This window comes from Strigops habroptila, chromosome 8, assembly GCF_004027225.2.
Source record: "Strigops habroptila isolate Jane chromosome 8, bStrHab1.2.pri, whole genome shotgun sequence".
Classification (NCBI taxonomy): Eukaryota; Metazoa; Chordata; class Aves; order Psittaciformes; family Psittacidae; genus Strigops; species Strigops habroptila.
In genome coordinates, this window is record NC_044284.2 from 873,229 (window position 1) to 892,955 (window position 19,727).

At 38.1% G+C, this 19,727-nt stretch overlaps 1 protein-coding gene across 8 annotated transcripts in view; it reads left to right on the top strand.

Moving 5' to 3' along the window:
* CDC14A (cell division cycle 14A) overlaps positions 1–19,727 on the top strand; it is a 72,551-nt gene that overhangs the window by 26,101 nt on the left and 26,723 nt on the right. For all 8 annotated transcript variants that reach the window (XM_030495621.1, XM_030495624.1, XM_030495616.2 and 5 more), the window contains 2 exons: positions 4,056–4,148; positions 11,508–11,587. In XM_030495621.1, the coding sequence (XP_030351481.1) occupies positions 4,056–4,148; positions 11,508–11,587 (173 nt within the window). The remainder of the gene's footprint in view (positions 1–4,055; positions 4,149–11,507; positions 11,588–19,727) is intronic.

Sequence of the window (19,727 nt, forward strand, 5' to 3'; positions counted from 1 at the left end):
ACCCTGATGCAATCATACTGCTTAAGCCTGATGATTCCTGCCATGATTTGGAATATACCTGGTTGGGGATGTGCTTCCTATGCTTTTCATACAAAAAGAGTCTTTAAAAGAAGCATGGCATAAAAGAAGTATTCACAAAATATGATAGTTCTTATGTGGATGTGGTGTCTCAAAAGGAGTTCAAGACTCGGACTTTTACTAAGTTTAAAACTTCTGTGAGTAGGAACAGGAGAAATGGGTGTATAAGATCTCATTAAAACAAACTTCCCCTCCAAGTCTTTCAGCTGTATTTATTTCTGTTCTAGGAAAGGAATTAGACATGGAGGCAGTTTCCTGCCTTCCTCTCTCCTTTCTTAGGGGACAGGTAGGGAAGGAGAAGGGTTACTGGTACTTAAATGTGCTAGTGGCGGGCCACCTTTTTGAAGGAAATTGTTGTTACTTTATGCTGACTGATTTTAAAACTAGTAAATTGTTCTGTTCTGAAGAGCTGAAGAATTTGTTCAGATACCCGTTTGCTGAGAAAGTTAGAGGTAAAGTCCTGGTTATGCTTTACAGGAAAACCTTTCTGACCTTGCTGTGTTAGTAATGTTTTGATTCCTGATTGCTATGGAGATGATCTTGACTAGCCAAGTCAACAGCACGAGAAAATGCTTGGCTGGGCTATCTTCCTGCTGCTTATAATTCTGCTTGCTGAGAAATATGTTTTTCTTCTGTTTAAATAAATCTGATTTCATAAAAACTGCTTTAAAAAGCCTGGTGTGTTCTCATGAGTGAACAGCCTCACACAACCTCAGTAAATTCAGGAGCAGGGCTGATCGGGGGGGGTTGCTGAGATGAATGGTATCAGAAGGGAAGATCAAAGGCAGAAGAGGGAAGGTTCTGGCAGGCTTATGAACTCTGGGGTTAACAATTCTTGTATGCTAACTGTATTGCTGCTGAATCACAGAGGGTTTGGTTTATTTTTGTGTTAACATCAATAAACTGCTCGGCATATACATGGAACTATAGTGATTGCAGGCATCTCGTTGGGGCCAGCTTAGATTCTGAGGCAGGGTTGCGTGTACACGCTCTAATACATACTTTTCTATGAACAGTTTGCCAGCCTTGTAGTCACTCCTATTTATACATACATCTTAAGTATACAGGTGTGTGTATCTATGCATAGTATGTGCATTGATCCAGGCTTATTAAACACACTGCAGTAATTTCTTGCTTTACCAATGCAAGTATACTAAACCATATCCATGAAATAAAATACTGTCAAATAATCTGGTGATTCTAAACAGATGTTGATCTAGTAATTGTTCACAATAGTATCTTCTAAACCTGTCACCAATTTCTGTGTGAGTAAGTATCTCTTGAGATCTTGAGAACTGATCTATTGAATAATCTTACAGTGAAAATAATGTTTTCTGGAACCCTCTCATACACCCAGTGAATTAGTTTTATCACCTAAAACCAAAACCTTTTCATGTAACCTCTGCTTTTAGTTCAAAAGATTGTATTTGAGTGTGCTCCTCTGTGATGTAATCTTGACAGATACTGCTGTTATATTGTTGCATTTGGCCTTGTAATGATGTGTGAAACGGCTAACATTTTCTTACTGCTAAACAAAAATATATTTCATGCTTCATAGTGTGTGCCTTAGTTTTGTTTTAGAAAAAAGATGGTTTGCAGCTATGTTGTCTGTAACTAGAGCTATTCTGTAGACAATCTGTATTGAAGAATTCCTTATTGGAACATTTTTGGTTCTTCGGAGTTGGGCAGTATCTGAGGGAAGTAAAGCCCTAATCTGTTCAGGTAGAGCTCTGGAGCAGTCTTTAACACTTGTTACCATTGGGTCTAGCCAAAGAAATGGACTTAGCTTATTAAACAGGGTCGGAAAATCAGTATTATCTAAAAATATATGATATAGCTTAGCACTGATAATGGAAGTATAGTGAGGTGAGAATTTGTGTTAACAGAGGCATTACACTGGCATTTCAGCAAACATTGTAAAACTTGGTTTTCTGTAACCTGTACAAATAAAAAGTGGTTTGTTTTATACACTTCTGAATAGTAAAATCCTGGTGCAGTTTTCCTCTGGTTGCTAAGCTATAAGCTATTAATTAATGTCAGGTTTCAGTTTAGCGTTAAAGCTTTCGTCAAGATTCAAAAACTAGTGAACTATTTCATGTAGCGATCTGGTTTATAAGGCTCAAACCCTTCTGTTTTGAAAATGAAGAGATGAAAGTGCTACATTGCTTTCATTTCGATGTTCTGGGAACTTTTAAGGTGAGCTCTCACTTTTTTCAGGTACAAAAGCATCTCAAAATTGGAATGACATGTCATAGCTATCTGATAAAAAGCACCCATCTATAAAATAAACCAAGAAATAGGGTCTTATTTCATAGCACTTCTGGCTAACTAGCAGAATGTGCTTTTTGCAGTTTAAAATAGTATTTCAGGTGAACTGTAAACTGTTGCGAAGAACTTTAAATAAGGAGCAGTCAACAAGTTCTAATTGAAGTTCTGTCACTGTTGCATAACTGCTGTAATCTTATCCCACCTACATATCATGGGTGGAACTGCACTTAGAGAACACTCATTAAAAACTTGAGGAGGGGGAAGAAAGGAGGGATCTTAAAATACTGGGCTTCATTTTGTCAAGGTGTAATAAGAATTGAATGCTTCACTAATTAAGTAACTACTCGAGCTTTGTGTGTTTGCATATGTGCTGAGAGAGATGTTGCAGTTGGGCTCAAGATACAACCACTTCCAATCACAAGCAGCCAGCTAGCTCCGAAATTACAGTCCCGTTTAGATATACTCACTGCATTAACTCACTCCTTCCACCGATGGAAGTTGTGGGTAACACCAGCCTGGAATGTACGGTTAGAACTGCTGTTAAAGGTGCTATTTGTGGTGGGAGGTGGCAGTAAGAAGCTCGCTATGATACAGTGATTTTTCCTCTGAGTTTATCAGCTATTTGTTTGGGTTTTTTTCTTTTCAAAATACGATTCTGTGATTAAAGCTATTCTAAAATTTGCAACAAGATTGAGGATGAGAGTCAACGTTTACAGACTTCTGAAAGTGAAATACAGTTGGCCCTACTCAAATAACTGCTGCAATACTTCAATGGAAATACGCACATCTAATATTTAGAAGCAGAATCCAGAACGTCTGGTGATGGCTTCCTCAGAACTGTAGTAGCACTGTAAAAACCTGTCAGGAAAAACATGCGTGATAGCATTGCAGAATACAATGAAAGTGAAGCAATTCATGAAGCTCAAAAAATAACAACACGGTAGACTGCTCAACTTGCCATTTTTAAGTGACAATTTTCTCTCTCTGGCTTTAAACAGTTTTGCTGCAGTTTGTCATTATTGTTCTTTTCTGGTGCTTGTTGGGCTTGTTTTCAATGGGAGTTTTGTTCACAGGGTTCTGACAGGGGCTTCTTTTCTTCCTAAAGAAAGAATTGCCAGTGTTACTGGTTTTGTCTCTGCCTAGCCTTTTTTCAGGCTTTTCACTTCTGCAGTCTTTTTTCTTAAATATAAGTTCTTGCTGTTGAAGCTTTCGGAAGATGTTGTCTGTCACCCCATTTTTAGGTAGTATAGATGGAAGAGTAGTGTTTAGTTTAACAAAATGCCTGTAAGACTGATTGCTTTAGGTTTTTATTTCTCCACAGAATTACGTGCTGGAGAAATTTAACACGTAGGGGGGTGTTTTAGTCTGAAAATTTCAGTGTCTTTTAGTAATGTTCATAGGGTATTGTTTCAAGTCTTTAAACTGGGAAAAAAAATCCAGTTTTTACTCTTGAACGTTGTGGTTCAACCACATTTTATAGGCTATTTTTGTACAGCTAAGAGATCTGCCCTAACACAGTGGCTGTTCCCTTGCGCTTCTATCTACGATTCAAGAAGATGGTTCATGGTATCAGTATTTTTTTCTCCTTCAGTTGTAAGACTCTGTAAGAATTTTTCCTGACTTGTTTTTCAGTTTTGGAAAAGTGACTTTTGAAGGCATTTTAAGCATGTATTCTCTCAGTAAATATGCTTTCTGGTTCTTTTTATCAGTATTTCAGTCTATCAAGAAAGAAGATCGTGTACTACACCAGCTTTGACCAGCGGAAACGAGCAAACGCAGCGTTTCTAATAGGTGCATATGCTGTAAGTATTATTTATCACATGGATTCTTCTAACCTTCCCTAAGAGACATCTGCTACATGTGAAAATAGCATCTCAATGGATTGTACTTTAGGGGGGCAGGCAGATTGTCATTTGATTCTTCTCTAAATTTGAAAATTCTGCTGTGTGACTTTTGGGGCTTAACTCTGTTTTACTACACAGGAAGTGGCTTTGGTGGATCATGTGCATGCTTCCCATAGGATACCATGTTCTTGAATATCAAAATGCAAACCACAAACTTACCTCTAAACTTGCCTAGGCTCAATTGCTGCTCATGGCAGTACTGAAATTCTTACTGGGGAAGAGAAAGCCTTTTCTCGCCACCTTTCTTAAAGTTCCTAGACCAGAGGCATACTGATTATTGGATGGATTTCTTAGTTAAATTTTATAATCTACCCAGAATAATGAAAAACCTGAGGTATTTCAGCCTTCTGATCTTACAGATACTATGCAATACACAGGGCTGCCTTAGTTACACAAGCCTAATTTATTAGGCTACCATGCAAGTTTTGCTAGCCCCAAGCTGACACTTTCACAGCCATCTGTGTGTCTTCATACCAGTGTAGTTCAGACTTCAGTTTCACCTTCCTGCTCTACTGTCCAGAACTGGAGCAACTTCTAGAAAACTCAAAGAGTCTTTGTGATAGCGTGTTAGAGTACTGAAACTAACAAGGTGCTGGTTCTAAGCTGACATGCATGTTCCAGCTGAGTTCTGGAAGTCTCTGTTAAGTCAGGCTTTATACTGTGTGAAAGCTGGTATATTTCTTTCAGGTCGTGCTGAAAGCAAAACTCAATAAATGCAGGTGATAATGTTGAAAGAATTTAGGTTGCAGATTCTTGTCATTAAAGAAAATGTTTTACTACATGTATGGGGATAGTGTGTAAATGCTCTTGAGAAAGAAGATCTATTTAAATGTAAGGATGGAAAAAACATTGAGGATAAGTTTTTTTAACCCTTGGGAGTAGACCTGATGGAACAGCTCTACAAAAGGATTACATTAAGAACAAATGAGTTAGAATGTTCTAAGTTTGTTAATGTTTTTTACTCTACGAGGCTGTATTTAATAATGCTGGAATCAGTTTCCAGTTCTGTGGTTTATATTCTGTTTAAGGAGCCTCCAAATTTGATAGCATATGTTTATAAACCTTACCGTCTCTTCAGATCCAAAATCTGTCTGAATTGTAGCACCTACAATTTCCACACTACAGTATGTAAAGAAACTTCAGTCATTCCATTCAGACTGCTTTTTGTTTTCTGTTTGCACCATTTTATTTCCAGTTCTGTATTTAGAAAAGATCCACTTCACGTTTTAAAGCTGGTCTAATTATGCCTATAGCTAGAGAATACTAATCTAGCACATATGCGGATTACAGCATCTAATTGCCTTCACTGGATCGCCCTTGTCTGATCCTGCCTTCACTTTCCAGTACGTTTTAGAAGCCTTGGAAAGAGTTGGACACTGGCATTTTGAAAGGGATTAAATTATCTTTTTATTCCCCTTGTCCAGTCCTTGTTATATGGCTGTCTCAACTAAGAAGCAGTTCTCTGTGGGTAAGGGGTTACCAGTATTAGGTAGACCCAAGCAGAGAGGGCTACTGTCCATGAAGAGAACTTCTTGCAAAGCCACTTTGTAGGAACAGAATGGTAAGGAGACATATAAGATGTGAGACAGAACTCCAAGCCAGAGGAATGATCAGCTAGGTAAGACTATGCTATATTTACACTGTTTAAGACTTAAACATGGAAATAGTCTGGTTTAGTTGGTAGTCCTTATTTGAAGGAGCTGCTCAGCAGCTAAAGCCAGGAATAAGGGCACGCAGTGGGGGTAGAGGGCAGAAGAAAGCACTCTAAAGAAAGTCAAGAGGGGCAGCAACTAGTGTGTGTACCATGGCATGACTCTGTATGTGCTCCATAGTGGATATCAGGTGGCACATCACATGAGCTGGTCACTTAAATGTACAGTAAGGTAAATTAGTGTGTTGCAACTGCATGCACATTTAACCCTTGCCTAGCCTGTTTTAAGCTGCTTAGAGCTCTTACTTGCTATATGCAAGTGATCTACATTTGATATGTTATTGTCCTGTCAGACGAATAGGTGTTTTAAGTATCTTCTCATTACTGAAAGTACATTGCTATGTACTAAAAACAAGGTTTTACTGACACAGTATTACCAGTACAAAAAAGTATTTGTGCTCTTGTTGAAAACACCTTAAGGTCACTTTCCAATTCATCTCAGTTTAGTGTAATGTTGGAAAACAGTTTGCACAAAGGTATTCAATATGTTACAAAAGTATGTCATCCCAGAATTATTTGTATAGATGTGTATTCCTAAGCTTGCAAGTGTTATGGGAGTTCATTCACCTTCTTCTGTAATGATTGATACTAATGCAGATTCATAAAATGACTATTTAGTTATTCTAAAAACTTATTTGTGATCTACCTACCAATCTGATTTTTGGTTTTTTACCTGCAGAAGCTTAGTTTTGACAATCAAGACATATTCATTTCACTCTCAAGAAGTAATATTTGCAGTTCATAGTGTGTTACTTGCAAATACCGTATTGGGTCAGATGCAGTAGATGTACACTCTTGGGTTATGTGATAGGGCGTAAGGAAGGACCTGAAGGAACCTCATCATATTCTTCGGTAAAAGAACTGTGTCATTGGCAGTGTGATCTATCACAGTAGGAATATCCAAATCGTGACAGAAATATATGTACTCTTTGATTTCAGGTCTTGTAGATTTTACATCTTGCCTTTGATTATACAGGCTTTTTGAAACCAGAAAGTCTTAGAGCTGTGAACTCTTACCGATGTGTGAAAGTTAACTGAGACGGCTTGGTTTATTTGTACTGGTGTTAAAATATTAAGTGTAAAATGAAACATGGAAAACAGTGGATCAAGTTCTAGGAATGGGTTTCCACTGGTGATTATGCAACTTAGATTGTTCCAATGAGGAGCTGCTTAGACATGTTACACTGAAATACCCTATAGCTATTAAAGTATTTTAATAAGAGACTCATAAGGTTAAGGGAAAGTTAAGTCTTAAAACTTTGTGGGCAATAGCTTGCCTGTTTGTAAACTGCATCTCTGGTAGATGTGCTTTCTAAACGTCATTTTTTACAATGGATTTCCAATACATTTGGGCTAATCATGTCCAGTTCCTAAAATACTGCTCTTCCTCTTAAGAATTCCACAAAGATTCCTTCTGTTATTTAGACTAGGAAGAAAAGAATATTTTATTTAGCTTTCCACAATAGTTAATTAAAAAGAAAAAAAAAGTAGTGTTTAAAAATAATTTTAAAATAGCATTACAAGTACTTTCATGCATTTCAAAACTAAAGCAGCCTGGTTTGACTCAATTTGTCCCTAGTAGTTTCTGAGGGGAAGAGGGGTGAGAGGGGATAGGTTTTATTGAATTATACTGAGGTGATTACATGAACTCCCCACTTATCATCAAAGAATTCATACTTGGAGAAGGAGAGTGCATTTTTCCCTGTCTGATAACATGGATGAATTGAGGGCTGGTCCCCTCTTTCCATATTATTAAGGTACTTGTTAGGTTTCTTTTCTGGTTGGAAACCAAGGAACACTCACCTGGTGTGTGCTCTGCTATCTAGTAAGGTTTGGATTCCTTGGGGGAGAAGAGTAGGAGGAATGTTTGTACCAGTGACTGCTCAATGGGGCAGGGGGGAGAGAGAACATACATGTATGGCACTTGCTCCTCCTGGTAAACCTAGAGCTTTAATTCTACCCTTATAAAAGACAAGTAGTAATTATTTCTTGAAATTCTTTAAAGATCAAAACTTGATTAGTGGACCCGTATCTGACTTCTGAGCAGTCCTGGTGAAACACAATGCTCCCATACTGTGACAAGCTCTGAAAAGGATCCAGTGAGCTCTTTTGCCTTGTAGATAGCAGCTGGGCTGGTCATATTTCTTTCTCACAGTTCCTTTATGTTTTGGTAGACTTGTATTAGGCTTCTGTAATGCCAATAAGGGAAAAAAGCTGTTGAGTTCTTAAGTTTGTAATTTTAGCACAGCAAATGACCAGGTAATAACAAACTACTACATGTGAGAGCTTCCCCTTAATTTAAAACTATGAATTAGAACTTCTCAGCCTTACCTGAAGCTTTAAGGGTTTGTTCTGGTGTAATCTAAGCATATCACACTACTGCTCAAATCCATAACCGCTCCCTTGGAGGGTCAGCAAGTGCAAAGGCTTTTCAGTTACTGCAGTGTGTTCCAAGAAGCACCTTTCTCAAGACTGCTTTAGACTGGCTTCACAGGATGGCGGTGATAACTTAGCAGCTCTAGAATGGATCTGTTCCATCTGCTTCTCATCTGAACATGGCAAGTGTGGCTGGGAACAAGGTGAATCTAAATTGTATTTGAAATATTGTGGGTAAGTGTCAAGGTGGACTTGCAAAATATTCCTTTTTTTGTTCTCTAAACTTTTTAGAACATGTGGTATGAATTTTCTTGGCCACTACTGCTACATGCCACGTGCCCGCACAGTGTCAAAGCTGTGAGAGGCTTTCTCTTCCTAGAACATCATTATTTAAGAAGTTGAGGGCGTAAGAATGGAAAGGTCAGAGAAAAAAAATACTTGAAACTTTTCAGTATTTGCTGAATCTGTTTTTTACAGGTAGCAGAGCCACATGATATGAGCTAGAGCAGTGACAGTGGGGAAGGGGAGGAGAACTTTGTCCCTGGTAAAATAACTCTTGTAAGACAATAGTCACTGCCTGGAAAGTGGCTTGCTTTGTTTATTTTACGGCTTTTACTCACATTACTTCTTAGATACAGATTCAACTTACACAAACTATTCACAACAGGCTCTTTGTGTTGGTTTCTTTTTATTTGTGTACATTGCAGAGTGAAAGCTCTCTGAAGATTCATCATATTAGATTAAAAACTGAAGCTAAGTTTCAGCTGCTGGCTTTTCATTGATAGAGTCAGAAAATACACCTCATACTTTCTTAATAGATATCCCTAATTTTAAGTACTGAAGCCATGTACTGTAGTGTTTCCTTCTCCATTTCAGTATTCTTCTTCAGTTACTGCATTATTCTTGACATCTGAAATACCTTGTTTTTTCAGGAGCTCTGTTCAGTGTTTCTTTCCCTCTCCTCCTTCCTTTTGTGTTCTTAAAATCCTGTTTCCAGCCCAGCATCTTTATTAGGAGCTTTGTGGTCAGGCAGCTAGCATTGTCTGGTTCAAAATGGCATGTATGTGTATGCCTTTGAGCAGAGACAGCTTTGAAGTACCACAACTTCTGTGAACTAAAACCTGCAGCATTGGAAAAACATTCATGTAGTACAGATTCACTTCAGATTTCTAACTCCCGAGCTGTGTAAGGTGGAAACTCATCTTTCCCTCAAGTCCTCTGAACTCCCCTTTAAGGATCTTTTGACTATAAGCGTGAATTTAGGCTTTAAAGGTGAGTAACTGACATGATTATTGACATTGACATGGCTGAAATCGGTATTTTTCTCCGAAATACACCCCCCATTGAAATCTGTTGCACAGGATGCTAGTTCTTAAATGCAAAACCTTTGTGGTGAAGTGGACTATAAGGGAAAGACAAACGAGACTTCTTTCACAGGCTGAAATAATCCTTTACAAAGAACTGTGAAAGCAGCATAGCATTGCTGTGCTGCAGGGGTTGGAAGCATGATGCTGGTGCCATTAGTTAGCAATCATTGCTGCAGACCGACCATGACAGCTTATAACTACAAAGAAGTGGGCTCCTCTACTTGTTGAATTAGGTAAATACATATATCCATTAAGTAAATCTCTTAATCTGTTCCAATATTAGCAATCACTGGTTTGACACCAACAACAAAGAATGCAATAGTTGAGCTAGCAACAAAGAAACAATTGTTCTGATAACACAGAGTGAATGGAATGGTTTTCATCTAGAAATCGTGGTCTGGTTTGGTGGTGGAAAGGATGCATTGCTTTCAGAGGTTAAGGAGGGGGGAATGTGGAAGTCCGGGCAAATAAAAATCCATGTCAGGGAATTGATCTTTTGAAGGCAGATCAGTTTGTGTCGAGGCTTTTGGTCCAAAAGTAGACCAGTTGTTCAAAGCAGCGAAATAGGTGGTAGTTTAAAACCACCAGAGATGATTCTGGACCCTCTTTTTACTGCATCATGGCAAGAGTTTTTCGGACTGTTTTACTGGGTTTTGGGTTTTGTTTTATCCTTCTCTTTTCTGTCTGCCTTGTCCATGCTTGGGGAAGAAATGCAAGAAAATCTACCTACCATGGTGATATCTTACAGAATACTGAGAATCCCATTAACTTGAGATATGACTCTAGACATAAGGCAAATTGCAAATATTCTGGGAGTGGCCACCACTTACCTACATTCTAATGTGCTTAAGGTCAAAAGTTGAATAAAGCTTTTAGACAAGGAACTAACCTATGTCTTGGTTAAGAAAATCCGTATTAGAATACTTTATATTCAAGACTTAAATGTGCATAGAGTGAACATGTAGCCATATAGGTGCTAGTTGTGAGTTGGAGGGGAAATGGCCAGGGAAATGGTGGGGCATTGTTTAAGAAACATGCTTGTCTACATGAAATACACCACTGCAAACTGCATCACAGCTCTTTTTTGGTTTTTTCCCCTGGAAATAATGCACTTGCTTAATGTATTTTCCAGGTTAGTTTTACTGCGCAAATAGGAATTGAAACGCAACATGATGTGGTTGTATTTTAATTTCTTGCTCAAGCCAGTGCAGCCGATGGTGTTCAGTGATAGCAGAATGAGCCTTGGCTTAGGGTGTTACATTAACTGTGTGTTGGTCTCACAGTAACAGGTTCAGCTTGTTGAATTAGATACTTTTGTTTAATTAGTAGTTTGATATTGACAGTTAGGAATCAAGCAATCTTTGTGTTGGAAAATCTTCCATTGAGGTGTGCTAGAGAAAAGTTTTCTTTGTCAGACACTGTGATATTTGGACTCATCTGAAGTTGGGCAGAGAACTCCTGGTATAGATGCCTATTCTTCTTGGGATGATGTTGAGTCTGTTTTACAGTCTCTCAGTTGCCACAATATGTGATTTTTATTTTTTTTTTAATTTATTTCATTGCTTTTTAAAGGAGGGGGATCACACAGAACAGAATTCCCAGTTTCTGTTGACTTCTGTTGATTTCTGAATCTTTTGCTTTGTGTAGGTATGTCTTTTCTGACCTATAAATGTCCTAGGAGTTGGTCATGAAGGAGTATAGCATACATGCTTAGGAGTGTAATGGGCTGGGGAAGCTTACATGTGGTTAATGACTTTTCAGGCTCAGGGCTGATATTTTTTCCTCTCCCCCCATCCCTTTTAGGTAATATACTTGAAGAAAACACCAGAAGAAGCTTACAGAACACTTTTGTCTGGATCTAATCCACCTTATCTTCCATTTAGGTATGTGAACATGAGAAATGGGCCTAACTTTTGTGTTTTGGAATTTGCTAAATATAGATTTTTTCAGACTGATCTCCTGGAAAAAATATCATTTACTTCTGGTGGGATTACTTGTTCTGTGTTGGAATAAGAAAGCCACTGAGATTGAGTTAAGTGTTAAGTAAAACTTCCAGTCTTACAAACTATCAGGTTTTGAAAATAGTTCTTAGCATGTTTGTGATTGAGCAATTCAAAACTTACTTCATCATGTTCCGTGTTTTACTACTTGGAAGTCATTCCCATCTTTTAAATTCCCTAGTACCTAAGCAGCTAGACTTACTTGAATGAAGAGGGGTTTATGCTGTTACATTTTCTCTATTTTACAGAACAAGTACTGGTGTTCAAATTATTAAGCTGCTTTGCCTATTTGTTTTCAATGAATCATACCTAATTTTTGTCAATCTGTCTTTATTCCCTGTACTAAGGTCCTGCTGAGACTTAAATCTGAGGAGTTTTAGCTTTCATGCCTATCTAATAAGGAGACTTCCAAACTTTTTTCATGGTTTGTTTTATGAAGTGCCCTTGTGCTTTATGAATGAAAATACCTCATGCTATTCTTATGCAAACACTGGCAATAAAAGGCAACTACAAGAAGGTCAAAATCCTCTTTTTTGGGGCAGTCAGCATGTCACAAGTGGTGTTCACTGTCAGCCAGTGCATTTGTGAATGTAGACCTACTTTGTCTATATCAAATTCATCTGATTCTCCAGCCACTCAGCAAAGGAAGATCACATTCTCTCTCCTCATAGCTTGTACAGGAGCCAGATAAAGTATAAACTGTTCAGATGGTAGATTTGTATTTAAAGTCCAGTTTGACCATGAAATCTTAAAATCAGCGATAGCTTATATTGGCAGGGAGTTTATACACTGACCTGGTCATTGATGGCTCTCCAAAGCCCAAGAAGTTTACTGAGCTATTGGTATCCATATTTTTTTAGCTAATTATAAAAATACTTTGTACAATGCGTAAACAAATGAGTTATTTTAAACATATCAGTGGTTTTTAACATCTCCAAATTCTAAATAAAATACAGAAGTGATGATCTAAGTTAAAGAATAATGTATAGTTTTCTCCACCTTTTAGATTCTTTGGTTCCTAATCTTCTCCCAGTTTGAAATAATTACATTGGTCCTTTCTATTTACAGAAGGTTCAGCTACTAGAGAATTGCTACAAGAAGTTCTTTGAAGCAAACTATTATTCTGAGCACAGAAACTGTGTCAATACATTCTATCTCCTTATTACTTTGGGGAAAGCAACAAGTGAAATTTCCTTCTGGGAATTTCATCTGTAGCGTTTTGGTGGAGTCCAAAAATAATTATTCTCCCTTTCATATAAAATTCTTAGTGGTTCATAATTGGCTGGAGTATTTCTTTCTTTTAAGAGCTTTTAATACTAAAGTGATTTAAATTTTTCAGAATCTTAACCTTAGCTTATTCACAACTTGCTTAAAAAGCAAAACTCTTAGTAGCGGAGGATGTATGTTATCTGAGAATAGCTGGATCATGTTCAGCAATGACAGCAACGTACTCTTTGGAATCCCAGTAAGTTGCTATGTCTTTAGGTTCCTTTCTCCCCCACCAAAGCAAAGATTAAGGTGTGGAGAAAACTAAGTGAACAATTTGAATTGCCAGATCCCAAAATTGTAATTGGGAGGAATAGTGTGTTTGTAGACCCTGTTTCCTCAAACCAAAGGCTACAGACCTTTGCCTTGCAACCAATTCTTTATAATAATGATGATGATAACAGTAGTACTAATAAAAAAATGCTATTTCTGCTTGACTGGTAGAGAGTAGTGAATGTAATTGCCTCTGTGATTTCTTGTGTGGCTGCTAAGAACCATGGTCACAAATATAATGACACAAACCAATGTCATTTAAATGTTAAATAATTATTCAAAGCAAATCCTCATGAGTTTGAATGCATAGAATTCTATTCCAAAATAAAAGAGTTAGTTATATCAGCAAAGGAGGGAGTTAAAAATCACAAAACCCAGCAAGATTTTCTGAAGATATCTTTATATTATATACAAAGAGCATTTCATGTTTGGGAGAGAACACTAACTGAAAATGTTGAAGAAGGCAATATCCAGCAAAGAGACTATTCAGGTTTTGCAGTCTGGCTTGTCAAAGTAATTGCAAAAGTATAACCACTTCATTCTGTTTGTCAGCTTCAGTAGAAGAGGGCAATAACAGAGAGATAGGCAGTCTTCTGAAACATAACTCCTCTGCAGTCTTTGTCCGTGTGTTTCAAGCCCTGGGTTGCTGTGAGAGAAATGATTGGCTAAAACTCAAGTTCTTTGGGAGAGGATGTGGGTTTGGTGGTGGGTTTTCTGTGCTGTGGATTTTGGTATGGTTTGGGGGGTTTTTAACACAACGCTTTGGGTATTTTAGAGGATGTGAGGGAGGCAATCTTCTTGAGCAGAGCCATGCTGTTTCTAGAAGGAATGTAGTGTTACAAGCTTTTGATAGAAGAATTAAACATCTGGATTTCTTGAGTATTCTTTCATATATGGCGTGGGACTAGAAAGCACTTAAGTTTCTTTTGCAGCTGCTTTGGACTACGTCAGGTCTTGACACTGGATTAGAGCCTAAGCAGATTCTGTTACCTGCAGTATAGTTTGTCCTGCTGGGAAGAAAAGCTGTGTAATCTAGCTGTACAAGAGGTGAGACAGGGGGGGTGAGGAACGAAACTGAAGGATTCAGACCAGATAGGAGGCTAGGTAAGAAATGGGGAATCTGATAGGGAGGGGATATTTGGGAGCTGAATTCATTGGAAGAGCTAGAATAGATGTATAAGGAGCTTAAGAATTACTGGGGCTGAGAGGAGGGCAAGTAGGGTCTGACGAGGGCCTGCAGTGGGACAATCTAGATTAGCTGGGAATGGGGAAGAAAGAATTGATTCCTCCTCCCCTGTTTTTCCAGGGCCTTTCAGATTCTTTTCTCCCCCTGTCCACTCTAAGGCATTTAAGACATCTCTGGTGCAAAATATAGCATGATAACTGAGGCTCCAGCAAATGCACCTGTGCTGGAAGCAGTTACAGGTGAGGGGGGCTATAGCTGCTTGGCATCAAGCTCTACTGTGAAGAGACAAGTTGGTGCTATGAGAAAGTTTGCAGTCCTTCCATATCTTTAGTGTCTTGAAAAGAACTAAAATCACTTATGTATAATGAAAACCATAGCCAAATGTCTTACCCCATCCCTCCTATTCTAAGGTCTAGGAAAGAAAGAATTTGAGATGTTGAATCATTGGTATTCAGTTCTTACTGACTTGAATTTATTCTTGGAGCCTGGAACATAGATGTTTTACAACTTCTGTAGTATAGGTCCTCTCAGTTTGAATTGTTACAGCCAGATTGGCTATTTTGATACCTGAAATGTCTTCTATTTGGGAAACAAAATAGATAACTTTCAATAGGTGGAACCTGCAGGATTGTCAGATTCCTTATGGAGCACTGAGGAATGCTTACACGAAGTGATCACTGGGAAACTGATCTACTTTATTCTAGCTCAGTGACCTCAAAAAGCCTTAATCGGCTTAGATCTTCAGCTGGTATTTCATTTAAAGACAGCTTCAGCAAATATTGCTCGGGGGTGGAAGGAAATCAGAATACCCCTTTTACAAGATACATGGAAATGTTCTGATTTTGTTTTTATCATAGAAAAATTAAAGACAAAGCAGGAAGATAAGGCAAGACTGTCTTTGAGACACTTATTTTTGGCTGATTCGCTGTCGGTGACACTCAAGTCATTTGAAGATCTTGCACTGTAACTTCTCGCTTCCATTTAAGAAAATGGTGCTAACCCCATTTGAAATCATCATAAATACCAGTTTCCACACTGTGAAACTAAGCTTTACATTTTTACCTCAAACTGCTCTGTATTGACTTTATATTAAAGAGAAAAAAACCAATATATTTTAGTGTGTGTTCAGACTCACATGAATTTCAGAGTTAGATTTTAATTTGTAGCTTTTGGGTTTTGTTTCTTTATTGGCAAGAGCTGGGCAAACAAACTGTTTTGTTACTGGCAGTGTTTAGAGGTTTGGTGGAGGGAAAGGGTTCTGCAGTATTGAGGTCAGCTACAGTAACTGTGAAATCAGATGTGGGATTTGCAGCTCCAGAATGCCGGCTCAGATTCATACCACATCTGTATCTCATAGCCACATTTTTCTCATTTTGAAAGCAAATAGAGTGCTGTCAGGTGACAGTTGGTAAAACACTGTTTGCAAATCAAGGTGGTGATGCATTTGGCCATAAAAGACTGGAAGAATACTGCAATGAAATAGCAGCAACAGGAACTGGAGCACCCGCACTGTAAAACCGTGCCAGAGACGTCTATGTGTGCTCCTTTCTGTCATTCTGATATGAAGTGAGGTCTTACTTTCTCTTCTGTGCTTTTTTAAACACAGAATTCTAAGTTGAACAGAAAGGTTTAACATTTGAAACGCAAATAGCTTGGTTTATACCAGTAAAAACACTGGAATGTTTTTCTATACCAATAAGTAGTCCCAATTACTACTGCCTTAAACATAAGCACATACATTAGTTTTCTGTAGGATAGGATGCTAACTGTAGATAAAGGAGAAGAATAAGTTTAAATAGGAAGAATGTCTGGAGTTAATTTTAATTTCATGTAAAATCATATGTTTCTTCAAGGTTAATAAATGTATTTTTATTTTACAATAAAATAAAAAATCTTTCTTATAACAGCGCTTTCATTTGGTGTTACTGTGGTACAAAGCGTGGCCCATTCAGAATCTACTGCATTTTATGCAAGCTAAAATTAGTTTTATTAACTATTGCTCTAACCCTTTTGAAATATGTCTGTCATTGATAGAAAGAAAATGCATGCTGGTGGATTCAGTGCTATATAATTGACTTCTCAATCTGGTATGAGAATAGCTGCATTTCTAACAGGATTTTTGTAAAGGTTAATATGAGTTCTGACAGCATCCAGTATTTTTATCCATGGTCTGTGAATTTATACAAAATCAGTAGGAAGATAGGTTGACACAGAGAATGGTGGAATGGAACTAGCTGGTCTGCGTTAGTTTTTAATGATTTAGTTTTCTCCAGTAAATGCATTAATTCAGGAGGATTAAAGAAAATAAGATGAAATTTGTTTTTTAAATATTTACAAAGCTTCTTAATGACTCTTCATCAGGGGCTGTAGCAATAGGACAAGGGGTGATGGGTTCAAACTGAACCAGGGGAAGTTCAGGTTAGATCTGAGGCAGAAGCTCTTCCCTGTGAGGGTGCTGAGGCGCTGGCACAGACTTTTCCCAGAGAAGCTGTGGCTGCCCCATCCCTGGCAGTGTTCAAGGCCGGGTTGGACTCAGGGGCTTGGAGCAACCTGCTCTAGTGGAAGGTGTCCCTGCCCGTGGCAGGGGGTTGGAGCTGGATGAGCTTTATGGTCCCTTCCACCCCAAACCAGTCTGGGATCTGTGATTCTAATGATTTGACATGACTTCTCACCCATTTCTCTGGGATAGAAAAGGAACTCGATAACTCGGCCTCAGCCTGGAGGAAGTCATCGAGGTGATTAGTTGGGGGAGATTTGTTTTAGGTTTGCTTTTAACAAAGAAAGAGCCAAAATAATAAGTGATTTAAAATACCGCAGACAATTCCCTCTAAACAAGAAGATATTCTACCCAAGTAGTTCATTGAAAACATTCAGGAAATCAGGTCATGATAGACTCTTAATCTTTGCTTTTTAAGTATTTCTAGGCCTTTCTAGACATGTCGTTGGCAGTAAGATTGTCATTAAGCATCTGTCCTGTCTAACACTTCTGCAAAACGCCCTTTGACTGAACTCTGCAGGAATACTAACGCTTTTCTGGAATAATATGAAATCATCTATTTAAGTGGAGGATTGAAGGTAAAAAATGGCACTTCATAAGTACACTGCAACTGGGCTTCATAAATACTTTTTTACATTGTTTTAACATTTAAAACAGCTCTGTAAAGTGCATTTTGTTGCTTGCTTGTGTTCTGAAACAAGTAACTTGGGTTTCATCTCCTAATAGTCCACAAGCACTTACCTGTATTTCAGATATTGCTGTACTGTATTGGTGGATCCAGCATGCACAGTCCTCATGAATTGTACATAAAACGTCTGCCAGATGAATTTCTTTGTACTTCCACCTAAAATTTAATACCTGTAGAGAGCTTAGCTTAAAATTCTGGAGCATAAAACAGTAAGTTTCAGATAGGGGTTTGCAGCTGGAATGGATTCTAATGAGCCAGTTGTGCTTTTGGAAACTAGAAAAGAAAAAATACATATATTCATGCTTCCTCTTGAAGCATGAGGTGATATCAAGCCACTGCTTCCAGGTGTTACTCACCACCCTTCTGTACTGTCATTCATGTCTAGTGCTTGTTTATGGTTTCAATCCATTATTGCATTCCTAGACAAAAGATAAATGGGGGGGGGTGTGTGTGTGAGGTTTTCAGATGTTAACTCTGTGTGTTTCTTTAAAAAAAATCCCCAACATTAGAATACTGCTATTCTTTGAGTTTCTGGGAATTTGAGATGAGGTTTAAACAGCTTTTCAATTGTTCATTCCCAAACTTTGCCTATTTTGAATTTTGCTGGCTTTCAGTCTTTCTGTTATTCCACTGTGTGTGGATGGCGTGTGTCAGCAGAGCTGTTTTCTCCAGGCAGAGTGCACCTACTCTAACGGTGAGGTGCACAGTGACAGAAATGAGATGTTTGAGGCATGGCAGAGGTAGCAGTGGATGTTAGCTGCCAGCATCCATGTGCACCTCACTGGAAATAGCTGTCTGTGGGCACTGTAACTATGAATACTGCACACCTGGAATTGTGATAGGCTTACCTGGGACAGCGAGGTCGAGTTCACTGTCTTCCCTCCCTTTCTCCTCTCCCTTCTCTCTCTTGCTCTCTGCTGTTAATGGATTAGAGATTACGTGGCTTTCCCCAGTATTTTTATGTACTGCAGTATCAGATGCCTTATCAGCTGAAGAAGTACTTATAGAGGAAATAAAAACTAGATTCTTGCTATAGCAAAAAAACACGTACTGCAGAACATCTGCTGCAATCATGTCTTCCATTTATATTTCTCTAAATAGTTAATTTTGTGGTTTGCATTGGTTTCGGTTTTGTTGTTTCTGCCAGCCCCTTCAGAAAACCGTTACAGCTTTTACAGCTTTTCTGTTCTACATGTTCCCATTGGGGCCTTAATATTTTTTTGCTTGGAAGACCCTTTTGTTTGCTAAAATCCTTTTGTGCTAAAATGATCTGTTATCTAACTTTCTCCTGTCAAAAATGCATTGTCTGTTACGTTACATTTTACAGCTTTGGTATGTTCTGCTTATCTAATGTAATGAAAATACTTTCTGGCTTTTCATTTTGAAAAAGTACTGTGTTGGATTTGGGTCTTGAAGGTTTATTCGCACTTGAAAGTTCGATTCTAAAACACTGTACAAAGTATTTTTTAATACTCTAATCACTTGAAAGCTTTTCTAGAACAGCCTGCCTGTAATATGACATTAGCAAAATTGGAGTTTTTCATTTGCTTAAATACATGTTCTATCAACACTGCTTGCTCAAAGCTGCTTACTCTGTTCTTAAAGAATGGGAGAGAATATTCTAGTCTTAAAGTACTTGGCATTGAAGGAGCACATCAGTACAAAACCTTCATACAACTTAGAGCAAGTAGGCTATCAAAAAAGGAAAGTTTTCAATGAAAGATTGCAATTTTGACTCAATTATAGATTAAAGCTGTAGCTGGCTGAAACCTAAAATGTTGCCGTTCTGCTAAATTGCAGTTCTTAGCACTCTGGATAAGATGGCTTAGAGCAAAACTAGAAAAGATTTCTTCAATGGGTGCTTAGGAAATAATCTGCCTAGGGAGAACCCTGCTAAAATGCAAACTGCTCTGAAGCACACTTTGAAAAGTACTTTGTCTTCTTGCCACACTGCATTTGTTGCTGATATTTTTTGGTGGTGTTATTTGGTTTTATGTTGCTGTTTCTAACCACTTAAATATGTTTTGCTTTGGGGTATCCTGTCATCTTTTAAAGAGAAACTGTTATTTTCATAGTGGCAGAACTGAGGTTAAGTAACTTTATATTTAATTGT